General features: G+C 34.2%; 1 protein-coding gene across 1 annotated transcript; it reads left to right on the forward strand.

The window, feature by feature from the left end:
* Positions 1-1159: 1159 nt before the first annotated feature.
* Positions 1160-3051, forward strand: LOC112032324 (uncharacterized). The gene is made up of 2 exons (XM_065760106.1): positions 1160-1836; positions 2291-3051. Exons 1-2 carry the CDS (start codon positions 1276-1278, stop codon positions 3011-3013), a joined length of 1284 nt encoding a protein of 427 aa, XP_065616178.1. The 5' UTR covers positions 1160-1275; the 3' UTR covers positions 3014-3051.
* The last annotated feature ends 10709 nt before the right edge of the window (positions 3052-13760 follow it).

Here is a 13760-nt window from a genome sequence, read left to right on the forward strand (position 1 = left end):
TGAGATGAATAATAAAAAATGAGTGAAGAAATAATATCTAAATAAAATAAGGTTTAGAATAAAGAATCTGATGCGGGTTAAAATGTAAAGTAGTTAGCTAAATCAGAAAAAGTAGGTCTTATCCTAAAATTGGGAGAATTTTAACTAACTTGCTATCACTGCTCTTACTAAATAGCTAACGTGCTTTGATTTGTTTTGTTTTTTTAAATTTTTTTTTTTGCAGTACTTTAATCTGTCCACTCTGTATAATTTTTGCTTCCCCACAAGAAGAACTCTAAAGTGGTTTAATCATCAAAGTCGTGGGCACTCAATCTCAATTGACATAACCTCAAATTTGTACGATGACAGTAATTGGATGGGGTTAGCACTATATGCTTCTTTTTCTATTGATAGAGATGGCACCGATTTTAAAAATATATATTCAATTTCTTCACCTCACTTCCTATATTGTCAATTCGAGTTCAGTAGTGCTAGTCTGGATCAAATCCATTTTTGCCGCATCGACAGTGAAGAAAAAAATTGGTTATCTTTTCAATATGAATTCAGTTGGATATCCTACATACCAGGTGAGGCATTTAAGGATATGTTGAATCAGTGCGAACATATTAAGGCTTCATTTGTAAGTGATTTGCCGGGTGTGATAGTACAAAAATGTGGGCTTCATCTTTTGCACAAGCATGATGAGTTACAATTTGAGCGAGAACTACAATATTGCTACACCTTGATTTCTCCATATGAGGATTTCAATCGATGGGTTTTGAAACAAGAAAATGAAACTACTCAACACGAAGTGAAAGTTAAAAATATTAAAATTCCCGAAATTAAGCAGCTGGTAAGAAATTTTGAGTATTTTCTTAGGAACACTGATTTTCATGGTCCTTTCTACAACTACTTAGTGTCATGTTGTGATTGATGCTAATAAAAGCAATATCAGTGGTAGACTTATGTAAAAGTGATGTTCCTCCAATCACAATATGTTACGTCAACAATTGTAGAAAAGATTGTGAAAATTACTATGCCCTTAACATTACATTACTATTTACATTGCTTGAAATGCAGGATGAACACTCCCTCTAATTTTCTACCCTGTTCTGTGACTCAAGTGTATATCTGTTTAATATTATATATTTTTTTTAATATCAGGATTTGGATGGATGCTTTGAATATTTTGGATGTTTCCCTCTGGTAAACATTTTACCTTCCTTCAGCAGTCAAAGTAATGAGCCGTCAGTGACAATCTATGTACCCAAATATTTCTACAATGACATTGATTGGATGGGGCTTGTTCTATGTGCTAATTTTTCAATCCAGGAGCATCAAACTGCGATACTTGAAAATCCTAACTCAACTGTTTCTCACCACCTTATTTGTCTTTTAGAAACTGATGTAGCCGGTACAAAGCATTTACTCGTTCATCACACTAATTATGAAGAATTAGTGTGGCTAGATACGGAAGGGCAATTTCTTTGGTTGTCCTGTATTTCACGTGAGTTGTTACCGGATGAGTTCAATCAATGTGATTGCATCAAAGCTTCAATTATAAGCGATTGGCCAGGTGTGATGGTTCAAAAATGTGGGCTTAGTTTCTTCCATGTGAATGATGACTGGTTTAAGGAAAAGAGATATCTTTGCAAGAAGCAATATATATCACAAAATTTGATCTATCAAATGATGGCTGGTAAGTTAAAAATGAAGCAAGACCATGATGATGAGACAGGACCTAGAAGAACTAGTAGCTCCAATGAGGACCGAATTCACCATGAAATTATAAGAAGGCCTGTTGATAAAGGGGAAACAAGTGAAGCTAAGGATCAACACTGCCAAAGCAACCTGCTGGTAATTAATAAACTACCATTTATCTCAAAAGCTCAGCTAACTGAAAATGCTTAACTATATCATTTAATCATTATTCTATTACTTCTTAGGTGTAGTTCAAATTCTCCCTTGATAAATGAGGCCAAAACGTAGGATTTTTTAACTTTTTAAATAAAAAGTAGAGTAGAGACATATATCAAACTTAGATTATATACACTAATACCATGAAAATGCTCAATTTTACGATTATTTATATTTCTTGGATATAATAGTGCACAATTTTAAATGATTTTGCATTGAATACAGATTTAGATTTGTTATATTAAATTTGATTTATAAAATGAATCGATTTCAAATGGAGAGAGATCCTATCATGATAAACTACAATTCGTCTCAAAATTTAAGATGTTAGGAAAAAATTTAATTTAATCATTTAACCATTATTCTAATGACACACAATATTTTTGTTTTACAGGACTTTGATCTTCGCCTTGTCCATAATTTTTGTTTCCCTAAATATGAAGATCGAGGTTGGTTCAGCAATCAGAGTGATTTGCCCTCGTTGACAATCAATTTAAATAGAAATTTGTGCAGTGATAATACTTGGATAGGATTTGCTCTATGTGCCTTTTTTGAATTGAACGAGGATCAGAATTCCATCCTAGACATTCTTGATTCAGAAACTTCCTACAACCTTATTTGTCATTTAGAAACCAATATTGGTAGTGTGAAGCCTCGCCATATCTATTGTCCAACTAAGAAAGATCTCATGCTATCACAAACAGGTGGATTCTTTTGGATGTCCTATATACCACGCGGGTCGCTTCCAGATTGGCTGAATCATTGCATCCATGCTAAGTTTTCATTTGCAACTAACTGCCCTGGCTTGAAAGCGCAGAAGTGTGGCCTTCTTCCCTTGTACAAGCACACTGGGCAGAAGTGTGGCCATGGTTCCTCGCACAAGCTCTGCGAGAGAGAGTTCAAGGCAATATTAATGCGCCACGTGGAATCCTTGTCTGCTAATTGGAATATCATCTGGAGATTGACGATTGATGATACAAACAGGAGGAGGCAAAAACATGATAATGAAGCAACACCAAGTACAAGTGGCAGCTCTAATGAGGACTCTCACCCTGAAAGACAGACGGAACATGTTGATCCCATGCTTAAAGACAAGGGGAAGAGGGTTCTAGAATAATTTCCCTTATTGTTTACATCTCAGTAGACTCTGTTGAAATGGAGAAAGTCCATTTTGTGATCAAGATTTAAATCTTATAATGTATTTATATTAATTGATAGGTGAAAAAGACATTTTCATCCCTACATTTTCATGTGATTTCTACTTTGGTCCCTATCCTCTTTTTCCACCGCGTTTACTCCCTATCCGAGAAAATGTATCTCGTTTTAATCTTTTTTGTCAATGCCCTAACAGCAAAGTTCTACGTGGCAAACGGAACTATTAAAATAATAATAAAAAAATTTAGTTTGACATTAAAAAATGTCACGTCAATATCTAAATTAAAAAAAATTAATTTATTAATTTTAACTAAATAAAAAAAATTAAAAACAGATTTAAAAAATCAAAAATCACATGAATTGAGATCTAAGTGTGTCTTGAACAAGAACAATAAGAACACAAACCTAGAAATTAAAATCCAAAAATTAAAAATCTCAAAATCATCATTTTCTCAAACCCAAAAAATAAAATCCAAAAATCACAAACCCAGAAAATAAGAACAGAAAATTAAACTATAGATCCACATCAAATTAAACATGAACAAGAAATTAAACATTAAAACAAAATTAAAACAAAAAAGAAAAAACAAAATTAAAATCCAGTTCAACTTCAACAAGAACTCTAAAGAACACAAATTCAAATTTAAACATAAGAACACATGCCTAGATTTTCTAGCATTTTCTTGCCCTTTCTTGTCAACCAAACACAAAAATACAAACACAAACTAATTTCCAGCAAGACTAAAAACACAAACACAAACCCAGCAACAAATCTTCCTTGTCAACCAAACACAAAAGCAACAAACACAAACCTAGCCATTGACGACGATGAGGACGAAGACGTGGAGAAGCTTCTAGAGTGTGGGTTAAAGAATTAGGCCCTAATGTATGGGATCTTAGCTTGGTGAGCCCAGTGTAATAAATTTGTAGAGTGTGAGTTAAAGAATTAGGCCCTAATGAATTTTAACAATGGCTAGTATGGACTTAAAAGACGATCAAGTAAGAACAGTGCGCATAGGACTGAATAAACTCACTGTTCGAGGAGGCAGATCTTTGTATAAATTGGTAAAACTGATTACAAGTGCAACTTTAGCTGTTATAGTATTCTTTCTCTCCTTTTTCGATCCCCTCCTCATGAAGGGTCTCTTACATTATATAGCTTCCTTTAGACCATTTTGATCCTACACTTGTTGATCATCTAAGCACTCACTTGAGTGCCTGTCCCATTAGACACTCCCTTTGGCTCTCTGTGAGTTGTGGTAGCCAAGACATCATTGTTCAGGGGTCTTTTCTACATAAATGTGGCCAAAAAAGTAGCTGCAGTGCATTTAATGCGGTGGTAGTAGCTTTTCCTTAGATTCTTCTCAGCTCCCATCCCTCTTGCACGATCATATAGCCTGTCTCTATCAGTAGATTGTCCTAAAAGGTATCTTGAATGAGAAGGTATACATTTGATCCATGCCTTGCTTATCTGAGAAGATGATCCTTCTTGGACCAACTTTTTCAGCCCTTCCATTTGTATTTTACTTATGGGGTTCTGAGCTTGACACTCTCGTTGTTGTTTTTCCTTCTCAGACAGACAAGGTCCTCGGCCAAGCCCAAGGCCCAGTACATGAATTTGGGCCCTTATCCCTACAATATATATAAATATATATATACACACATAGAGAAAACCTGTTTAGTGGTTGCCCAAAATTTTTATTAAAAATTAAATACTAATAAGATAAGTTATTTTATTTTTGAATATAAACAATAATAAAAATAAAATAACTCATTAAAATATTTTCTTAGGCAATATAAACAATAATAAAAATAAAATAACCCATTAAAATATTTTCTTAGGCCGTAGGTTAAATGAATCAAAATATTAAAACCTTTAAGTTTGGTGGAATTTTTAATGAATGGTTCCTATTATTTTCCTTCAAAAAAGAATGGCACATGGTGCTAATTTATAATTACAAGATGGGGTAGAAGGTTAAATAAATGAATTCTTTAAAAATGTGCTATATGGCAGAATCTTAGGCTCCAAAACATGAGGTTCCTTTTATGATAATGATTTTTTTTAGCAAATAATGATAATGATTTTAGGTTTATACAAAAGAATTCATATTAAAAAAAAAAAACAGTTTTTTTTTTTGAGGAAACAATAATACTTATTAGAATACACGAACACAAAAATAGTATATAGAGTTTTTTAAACAAACTTATAATAAATTACATAACCAGAGTATCACTACAAAATGGCCTAATCTTTGTAGTAGTAACCTGAGGTTATAAGGACTGAAACTCTAAGATAATGTAGGAGTTTGATTGAGAGAGACCATGATGAGTTCCTTGGATTACCTTTTTTTTATTTTATTTTATTTTATTTTTTACTTTTATGTGATTACACGTTGATAAGGAAATATGCAGGGAAATGAATGAATAACAACAAAAATTATAACTTGAGTTTGGTCTTACACATGGACTCAACTTTCTGAGGACTAATAAAAACAGATATATTACAACTGTTATAAACGGTGGCATGGAACTTGAAGATGTTTAGCACTGTCACTTTCCCAGGCAACACGGCTGTTGAAGTCAAATTCAAGCTCCCACTAGCAAAATCAGATAATAAATGGGGATTGATTAGAAATTTACCAGCCTTAAGCTCCACAGAAGTTGTAATGTTAAAGCTTGTGGCGTGCACGCACATATCTTTGCTCAATTGGAGCTTCACCTACAACTTCCCCATGATAAGTAACATAAGATGTGGTGTTTTTGTACTTGAAGCTTCCATAGTTTGGGTTCTCAATTGCAACAACAGTGCCTAATGACAAGGTGACATTAGGTGTTAAGGCTGAGAAGTCAATGTTTTTTATGCCTTCAGGGTAGAGGGAAATTTTGGGGTCTTTAGGTTCTATGAGATCTAAGAGGAGTTCTTCTTGCTTAGATAGGACATTGAGGGTTTTGTTCCTGCAACAACTATCCATGCAGGGAATGGGTTCATCTGGGCCACTAGAGGTGCTAGAAGAAACTCTAGAGGAATCAGAGGATGACTGGTAGATTTGACGAATCTCACTGCTAGAAATCTCGCTATCTGGATTCAACAACAATTTCATGTCTATATATTTCTAAGGTTTATTATAATTAAGATTGAATTTGCAAATTTTTATTGTTTAAATTGAAAAATACATCACATAAAAAAAAAAAAAAATGCTAAAATGCAAAATTCACCATCTACGTTTCACTAGAATTTATTTCACTCTTTTAATTTTGTTTTCGTTCATTTCAGTTCACTAAATTTCAAGTTTATTCAATTAAGGTCTCTTCATCAAATTTTGTTAAAGGTTGCTATACGGCATCGTGGTACCCAGATCCATTTGGGCCTTGAATTCTGACCCAGCAGTGTGGCCCATGGCCTCAGTCTCTTTCTACCCAAAACCTTAGCCCAAACCCACACAAACTGCAGGCCTAAGTTTTGTCACCTGGCCCTTGCTTAGCAAACCATTCCCGAACAACAAAGAAAGAATAATGTTCAAACACCATCCTTCTCATACCTGGCAGTGCCTTAGAAAACATCACTGCCGAGCATGTCTGCTGGAGTGGGAACCAAGTTCCAAGGCCACTCTCACCACATTCCACTCCCACCTAACCATCCACTTATGACTAAAGATATTGGACTTCCCATTGCACTAACCATGGTAGTAATCATGATATCTCCACTAATTTAGAGCTATAAATATGAGAAGATGGAGGAAGAAAAAAGGTTGTTGAAAGGTTCTCAAGGAAATAGAGAGTAGAGAAAAAAAAAAAGAGTGATTCAAAGAAAGACAGAGAAAGAGAGAGAGAGAGGTAGCTTCACTCAGTCTCTGTGCCGAGAACAACCCGAAGTAGGAAATCCTAAACTTACTTTACAAATAAGTTATAAGCCTAAGTGAGGTTAGGCCCAATAGCCTCATTTTAGGCGCGCACAGTTGCAGTTAATTGTGCAAATTTTTAATTTTTTCTTCAAATTAAAAAAAAAAAAAATCCAATTAATGGTTAAAAAATATCTTCCATAATTTAAAAAAAAAAAAATTAATAGAAGTTGCGAAAGAGGCCTTAATTGAATACACTTTAAACTTAGAAAACTAAGGGTCCGTTTGGTTCTCGTAAAATATTTTCCGGAAAATACTTATTTTCCGAAAATGCTATTTTCCGGAAAAGGAAAATATTTTCAAGTGTTTGGTTATATTATGAAAATTGTTGTGGAAAATATTTTCATGTGTTTGGTTCTATTAGGAAAATGTTATTTTCCTACAATTTTTTCCGACAGCAAATTCCAGCAACAACAACACAGCAACAACAACATCCGGCAACAACAACAACAACATCCGGCAACAACAACAACGCAAATTCCAGCAACAACAACACAAATTCCGGCGACAACAACAACAACAACAATTTTCATTTCTCAGCTCCCAAACAAATATTAACATCATTCCTCAGTCCACAGCCACAAAAATACAAAACTCAAAGACAAAAAATCATCAACAACAACAATCAAACTTAAAAAAAAAAAAAAAAAAAAAAAAAACTGAGAAATCGAGGAAGAGGGAGCGACGGATCTGGGTCTGGGTCTGGGTCGACGACGAGGTGCGATGGCGCGGTGCGATGGCCCGATCGAGGAGGCGATGGGTCTGGGTCGAGCGGCGTTGGAGTGATCGGCGCGGTGCTGTGATTTCCCTTTGATTGATCGGCACGGTGCGATGGCGAGGTGCAAGACCGGTGCGATGGCGCGGTTCGTGGGTTCATCGGTTCGTGGCGCCGGCGAAGTCGAAGGCTCGTGAACGCCGGCGATGGCTGTGGTGTTGGTTCGTTCTCTCTCTCTCTCTCTCTCTCTCTCTCTCTTTTCGGAAACACTTTGAAGTGAAAATAGATACTGAAAATGATTTCAGTCGGGTAACGGAAAATTTGGAAGTGATTTTTCGGAAAATAGAATTTTCCGGATCAGCCAAATACGTGAAAATGTGGAAAACATTTCCGGAAATGATTTACTCCCAATTCAAACGCAGCCTAAAATAAATTCTATTGGCACTTTCTCATGTGCTTGGGGGTCTAGCCGTCTAGGAGGAAAATAGTGAATTTTTTATTTTAGCCTAAAAAAATTGAAAAATACAAACAACCCTAATTTATGATGGTTTCTACAATTAATATATTTGTATTTTTTATAGTATTAATCCAATTGTTACGTGATAGACTCACAAAATCTATTACTAGTCCATGTTGAATTACTGCTTTCAAGTTTTTTTTTTTTTTTTTTTTTTTTTTTGTATAGAGATTTTAAGATAAGTTGATATGGCTTTTGCAACAGCATACTGTATGTTTCTTTTGCCAGCCAAGTCAATGAACCTGTCATTCTTTGAATTTTTTTCCCTTTTTTCTTTTTTGGAGTACTGAACTCCTTTGGAAAACTTTTAGTCTTGAAGAATGGGAAAAATATACATAAAAACAAATTAATAGTAGGTGACAGCTAGTCATGTCAGGGAAACAATGACCACCACACGCAGAAAATTAAATGAAACTTTAATGTCAGCAAATTGGGTTCAAATTATGCATTCATTAAAAATCTATTGGTGTATGATAATTATAAATGCGTTTATCATAAAACAGACATGAGAAGTTCAAATCCTATCTTATGTGAAAAAAACAACAACTAATCATGGCATCTTCACTGCAAAGACTTCTTTCTTCTTTCTTTTTTTTTTTTTTTTTTTAATTTTTAATTTTTAATTTTTAATTTTTAATTTTTAATTTTTTTTTTATAATGTGCATGTCGCTCATCATGATATTTATTTTAGAGGAATGCACAAAAAAATTTATTGATTTTTTTTTATGTTGTAACCATTTTATAATATGACTTTTGTCAATAATATGATTTATAATTTTAATTCTTTTGGCTAAATGATTTGTTAGGATTTTTTGCATATGATAAATGCAATGAATCAATTTGATTATATATATTATATATCATTGAGTTATCACTTGAACTCTAAATCAATTTGAAATTTATATATTATATAATAATAGGTGAAACTGAGGCAAATTCAAATTAGAATTTCAAATTAGAGTTTTAATTTTGCGCCATGTGTCCTAAATTATTTATTCTTAAAGAGTTTTATTTCGTGGGACCACATCATAAATATTCATCCAAATAAGTTATTAAGAATAAAAAATAAAAACTCTAGAATAAATAAATCGTAAAAAAAAAAAAAAAAGTTTTTCACAATAATTAAAAGAAAAAGAAGAACAATTTACATTTTATACCTAATAATATCTTTACAAATTTTTTTTTAAAGAGTTAACAAAATATAAAAATGACTATCAATAGTACTTAAATTATATATATAAGAATTATATTATACATTCTATTGTATATTTTTAAGTGTATTCATGCATATACGTAAGGTTACAAGTTAGTTATAGTAATAGAAAAGAAGAATATTTGTATTATAGAGTACTGAGTGACTGACTTATTTTTCTAAAAAAAGAAAAGAGTGATTGACTTATTTGGAAAATAAATTTATAAGATTGGCTTAGAGCACTAGCATTAAGAGCATTCTCATCAAAAGTTTCAAATGCTAAGGGGATGTTTGGTAGAGTAGTTTGAAAATTGTTGTTTGTAGTTTTTTGAAATACGTGTGGGTGAAAAAGTGTGTTGAAATGCGTGAAATGCTGTTTAAAAACTAAAAAATGCTGTTTAAAATGACAAACCAAACGGGCTATAAATATGTTATTTTTTAACATCTGATTCTAAAAAAGCACACTACTTAAAGGTGCTATACTTAAAAGTTTTAACATTTTAACTACAGTAGAATGTCATCTTTGACATCCTACTAACTGAAATCTTAAAAATAAAAATAAAAATAATAATTTATTATCATTTCAATTAAAATAAGAATTTCTCTCTCATACTCTTTCTCTTTCCTTCTTTCTTTCTCTTTTCTTCTAATGTTGACACAAGGACCTTTAAATTTTAAATGCACATTTTTCTTCCAATTATACTCTAACTTTATGTCAATTATATTTAGGGTAAATTGTAAATTACACCTCTAAAATTTTGGAGTATTTGGATTTTACACCCTGAAGTTTTAGAATTTGAATTTTACCTCCTGAAGTTTTGGGGTGTTTAGATTTTATATCCTGATATTTCATAATTTAGATTTTACCCCCTAAATTTTGGGGGTGTTTTGATTTTATGCATTATATATTACCTTATTTATTGCACCATCGCATACCCTTAGTGCGATGGTTACTTCACAAGTATTAGTGCTTGTTGGGTGTGGGGGGAAACGGTCGAGGTTCAAGTTTCCAGGAGGGAGTTTTCACACACATATACACTTAAATTAAAATAAAGTAGAATTTCTATCTTGTATTAAAAGTAAAAAATCATAATACCCAAAAAAAAAATCACTTTATAAAAATTGTCGCGGCGTCAAACGATTCTAAATTTTTTTTTTTTTTTTTTTTGGTCAGTCTAAAAAATTTCTTTTGGATACATACGTTATTTTTTTAATTGATTAATAACTATCATGTTGTGCAACATAATATTAAAAAAAATAAAAATAAAAACTTTGTATGTGACTAGGGGCCAAGTAACCACCAACCATTTTTTTTTTCTTTTCCCTTTTGCTTTGAAGATGCCATGAGTACACTGATAATTTCATTCCTTTTAGAGTGTTTCGTGTTAAGCGGGTAGTGCAAAACGCGGACATTGTTTTATGAGTGTGGGCCGTTGTTGTGGAAAAAGCAATCTGATTTCGAAAGGAAATGACATCTTGGAATTGTCCTAAGATTTGGTATGTTCAAAGCTATAATTCATTTGGACAAGTAAAACAATTTGCACCTTGACAAATATGATGGACCCCCTGAAACTTCGAGAAAGGTCTTCGAAATTTTTTTTGGGTTCGTACATGGGCTCGGATTATATTGAGGTCGTGCCGGTGTATGTTGAATTCACACCAGGTGTTTATTAGCATGTTTTGGTTTCTCAGAAAAAGAAGAAAAAAAATTATAACTTACTCCTTTCAAAGTATAATAAGTGCATAGTTATTAAACCCGGTCCGCAAACTGGTAACCTGTCACTTAGACTGATTTTATTATTTAAATAGACTGTTTGTGCATAAGACCCAGTCCAGTCCAGTTAAATCTGACAAGTTTGTGGCGACCTGTGTAAACTAGATGAGTTTTTATCACTTGGTTGGGTTTGTGAAATTTGTAAAATTACATAGGTAAGTCCACTTTATTGACTTCTATACTGTTTTATGAATTATAATATGGTAATATAAAGAGGAGAGAACCTAATTTTTTTTTATTATTATTATCAAACAAATGCACTTCTTTGTTTTTATGCCTACCTCCAAGAATTCTATCTCATCAAAAGATTACTTTATTATTGTGAAACCTTAATTTTGAATTATAAAAATAAGTTTAATTTAGCCATTTGTCTATTTTTTAATTTAAATATTTATATTATGATTTCTATGTGTGTAAACGTACATATATTCTTTAAAAAAAAAAAAAAAAAATTATACGTACGGAAATATATAAATTTTTTTATTTGACTTGTGCTTTGATTGATGACTCACTAGTTAAACCGGTAACCAAGTGACCCGGCTCATAGACCGGTCAATGCTTAGGCAAGTTTAATAACTATAATGTTTGCAATTGTTGAAAAGTATATTTCACTTTCTTTATGAATGAAGAGCAAATCAAGATTTGTGCCTAATAGCTAGTTTCTCTGTAGCAACTGAGCGTTGGCCTCCAACTTCTCATTGCACAGTAGAATTGAGTTGTCCCTTCATTTTGAAGGTGCTGTTGGTGTTCCTTGGAGTAACAAGTTTACTCCTCGGCTAGCGGGTATTTTTTTTCCTGGGAATTGGGAAACAGATAAGTGTTTAGGTTCTCTATCCATTCTTAGGGACTATGGATGATCTAACTCAGACATGGAGCCGTCTCACCCTAACTGATAGGGAGGGTCCGGGATGTAGGCTTACCACTGAGGACAGTCTGGAAGACTTTTCAATTATCGCGAAGTTCTTCACAAAGAGAGCTTTAAATATTGATGTCATTGCACGTACTTTTAATCCTCTATGGAGGTCTCGGAATGGATTCAAGATTCAGAACTATGGAGATCATACGATTCTATTTACGTTTGACAACAAGAACGACGTAGACAGAATTATCTCCAATGAACCATGGAGTTTTGACAAGCACTTGATCGTGATGCAGAGGTATGAAAAAGAAACTCCAGTTGCTGATGTGAAATTTGACAGGGTAAGTTTTTGGGTCCAATTACATGGTATCCCACCACGCTATATGACAATGGAGGCAGCTTTGAAGATTAGTGAAGTTATTGGAGTAGTGTCTCGTCCAAAAGAATTTAAGGAGATTGATGGTGGAAACTTCCTTCGCCTAAAGGTAAGTTTAGACTTAACCCTCCCATTGTGCCGTGGTCGCCTAATTTCTCTAGAGAATGGGAAACAAATTTGGATAAGCTTCAAGTACGAACGACTGCCAAATTTATGTTATTGGTGTGGCCGCCTTACGCATGACGACAAGGATTGTGACATTTGGATTGACAGTGAAGGGACTTTGAACCCAGAGGATAGACAATTTGGTCCAGGCTTACGAGCTCCAGCTTTCGTTCAGACAAGAAAGATGGGCTTGACAGTGCCAGGTTTTTACACGGCGAGGAAAAAATCTGAGTTTCCTACTTCTCCAATGGATGCTGAGAACTCTGTTCAGACAGGTCAGGTTCCGATGAATCTCAAGGAGAAAGGTATTGATGGTGGTCAGAATTGTGAGGTCGGACAAGAAGCAAGCCAATCGTCCACTCCCGATTTGGTTCGTAACGCTTGCCCAACCGTTAACAAAGCGACAGAGGTGCAAAGAGAATCAATGAAGGATGATATTAACGGTAATAATTCAGCCTTCAAGTCAGGAGTTAAGTCCCACCCCGTTACTGACACTCATCAAGAGGAATTTGAATTTCATTCAAACTCAATTATTGCCCCAATTATTTCTCAAGCCGTTGGCCACACGGAGGATCAGGATTTTAATGCAAAATTAAAGGAGATCGACACGGCACTAGCTAAATATGACAACGGGAAGGAGACCAAATTAAATCCTAATAATGAACCATCACGTGCCACTAATTCAGATTCATTGCAATCCAATACTAGTGAAGCACGTGACTCAACTAGGGCTGCACTCTCCTCTACCACGCTTCGAGTTTTACCAACTTGGACAAGGAAAAAACGTGTAGCAACAGGCAGTCCACATCTGGGTTTTGAGCACCTCTCTGGTAGAAAACGTGAACCTATAGAGAATGAGTCATCATCAGATTTTCCTAGCAAACGTCATCAGAGTATTCAACATGCCAAGGGTGACTATTTTGAAGTGGTGGAGGCTGTTGATCAGCCCCGCCAAGGCCAATGAATTGCCTCAGTTGGAACTGCCGTGGTTTGGGGCAATCACGGGCAGTTCTTGAACTCACCGACTTGGTGAACAAACACGCTCCCTCCATTCTCTTTCTCATGGCAACAAAATCTAAAGATCACAATCTAAAAAAACTTTGTTCGAAGCTTCATTTGGAGAACGTTTTTATTGAGCCGCGGATTAACACAGGAGGAGGATTGGCACTTTACTGGAAGGAGGGGATTAATCTCAAAGTACTGGATTCAACA

Source organism: Quercus suber, unplaced genomic scaffold, assembly GCF_002906115.3.
Source record: "Quercus suber isolate HL8 unplaced genomic scaffold, Cork oak 2.0 scaffold_353, whole genome shotgun sequence".
NCBI classification, from domain to species: Eukaryota; Viridiplantae; Streptophyta; class Magnoliopsida; order Fagales; family Fagaceae; genus Quercus; species Quercus suber.

Coding starts and splice junctions, on each gene's coding strand:
- LOC112032324 (XM_065760106.1), top strand. CDS start 1,276: ATGGGGCTTGTTCTATGTGCTAATTTTTCAATCCAGGAGCATCAAACT. Junction 1,837..2,290: donor ACTGCCAAAGCAACCTGCTG/GTAATTAATAAA, acceptor TTTGTTTTACAG/GACTTTGATCTTCGCCTTGT.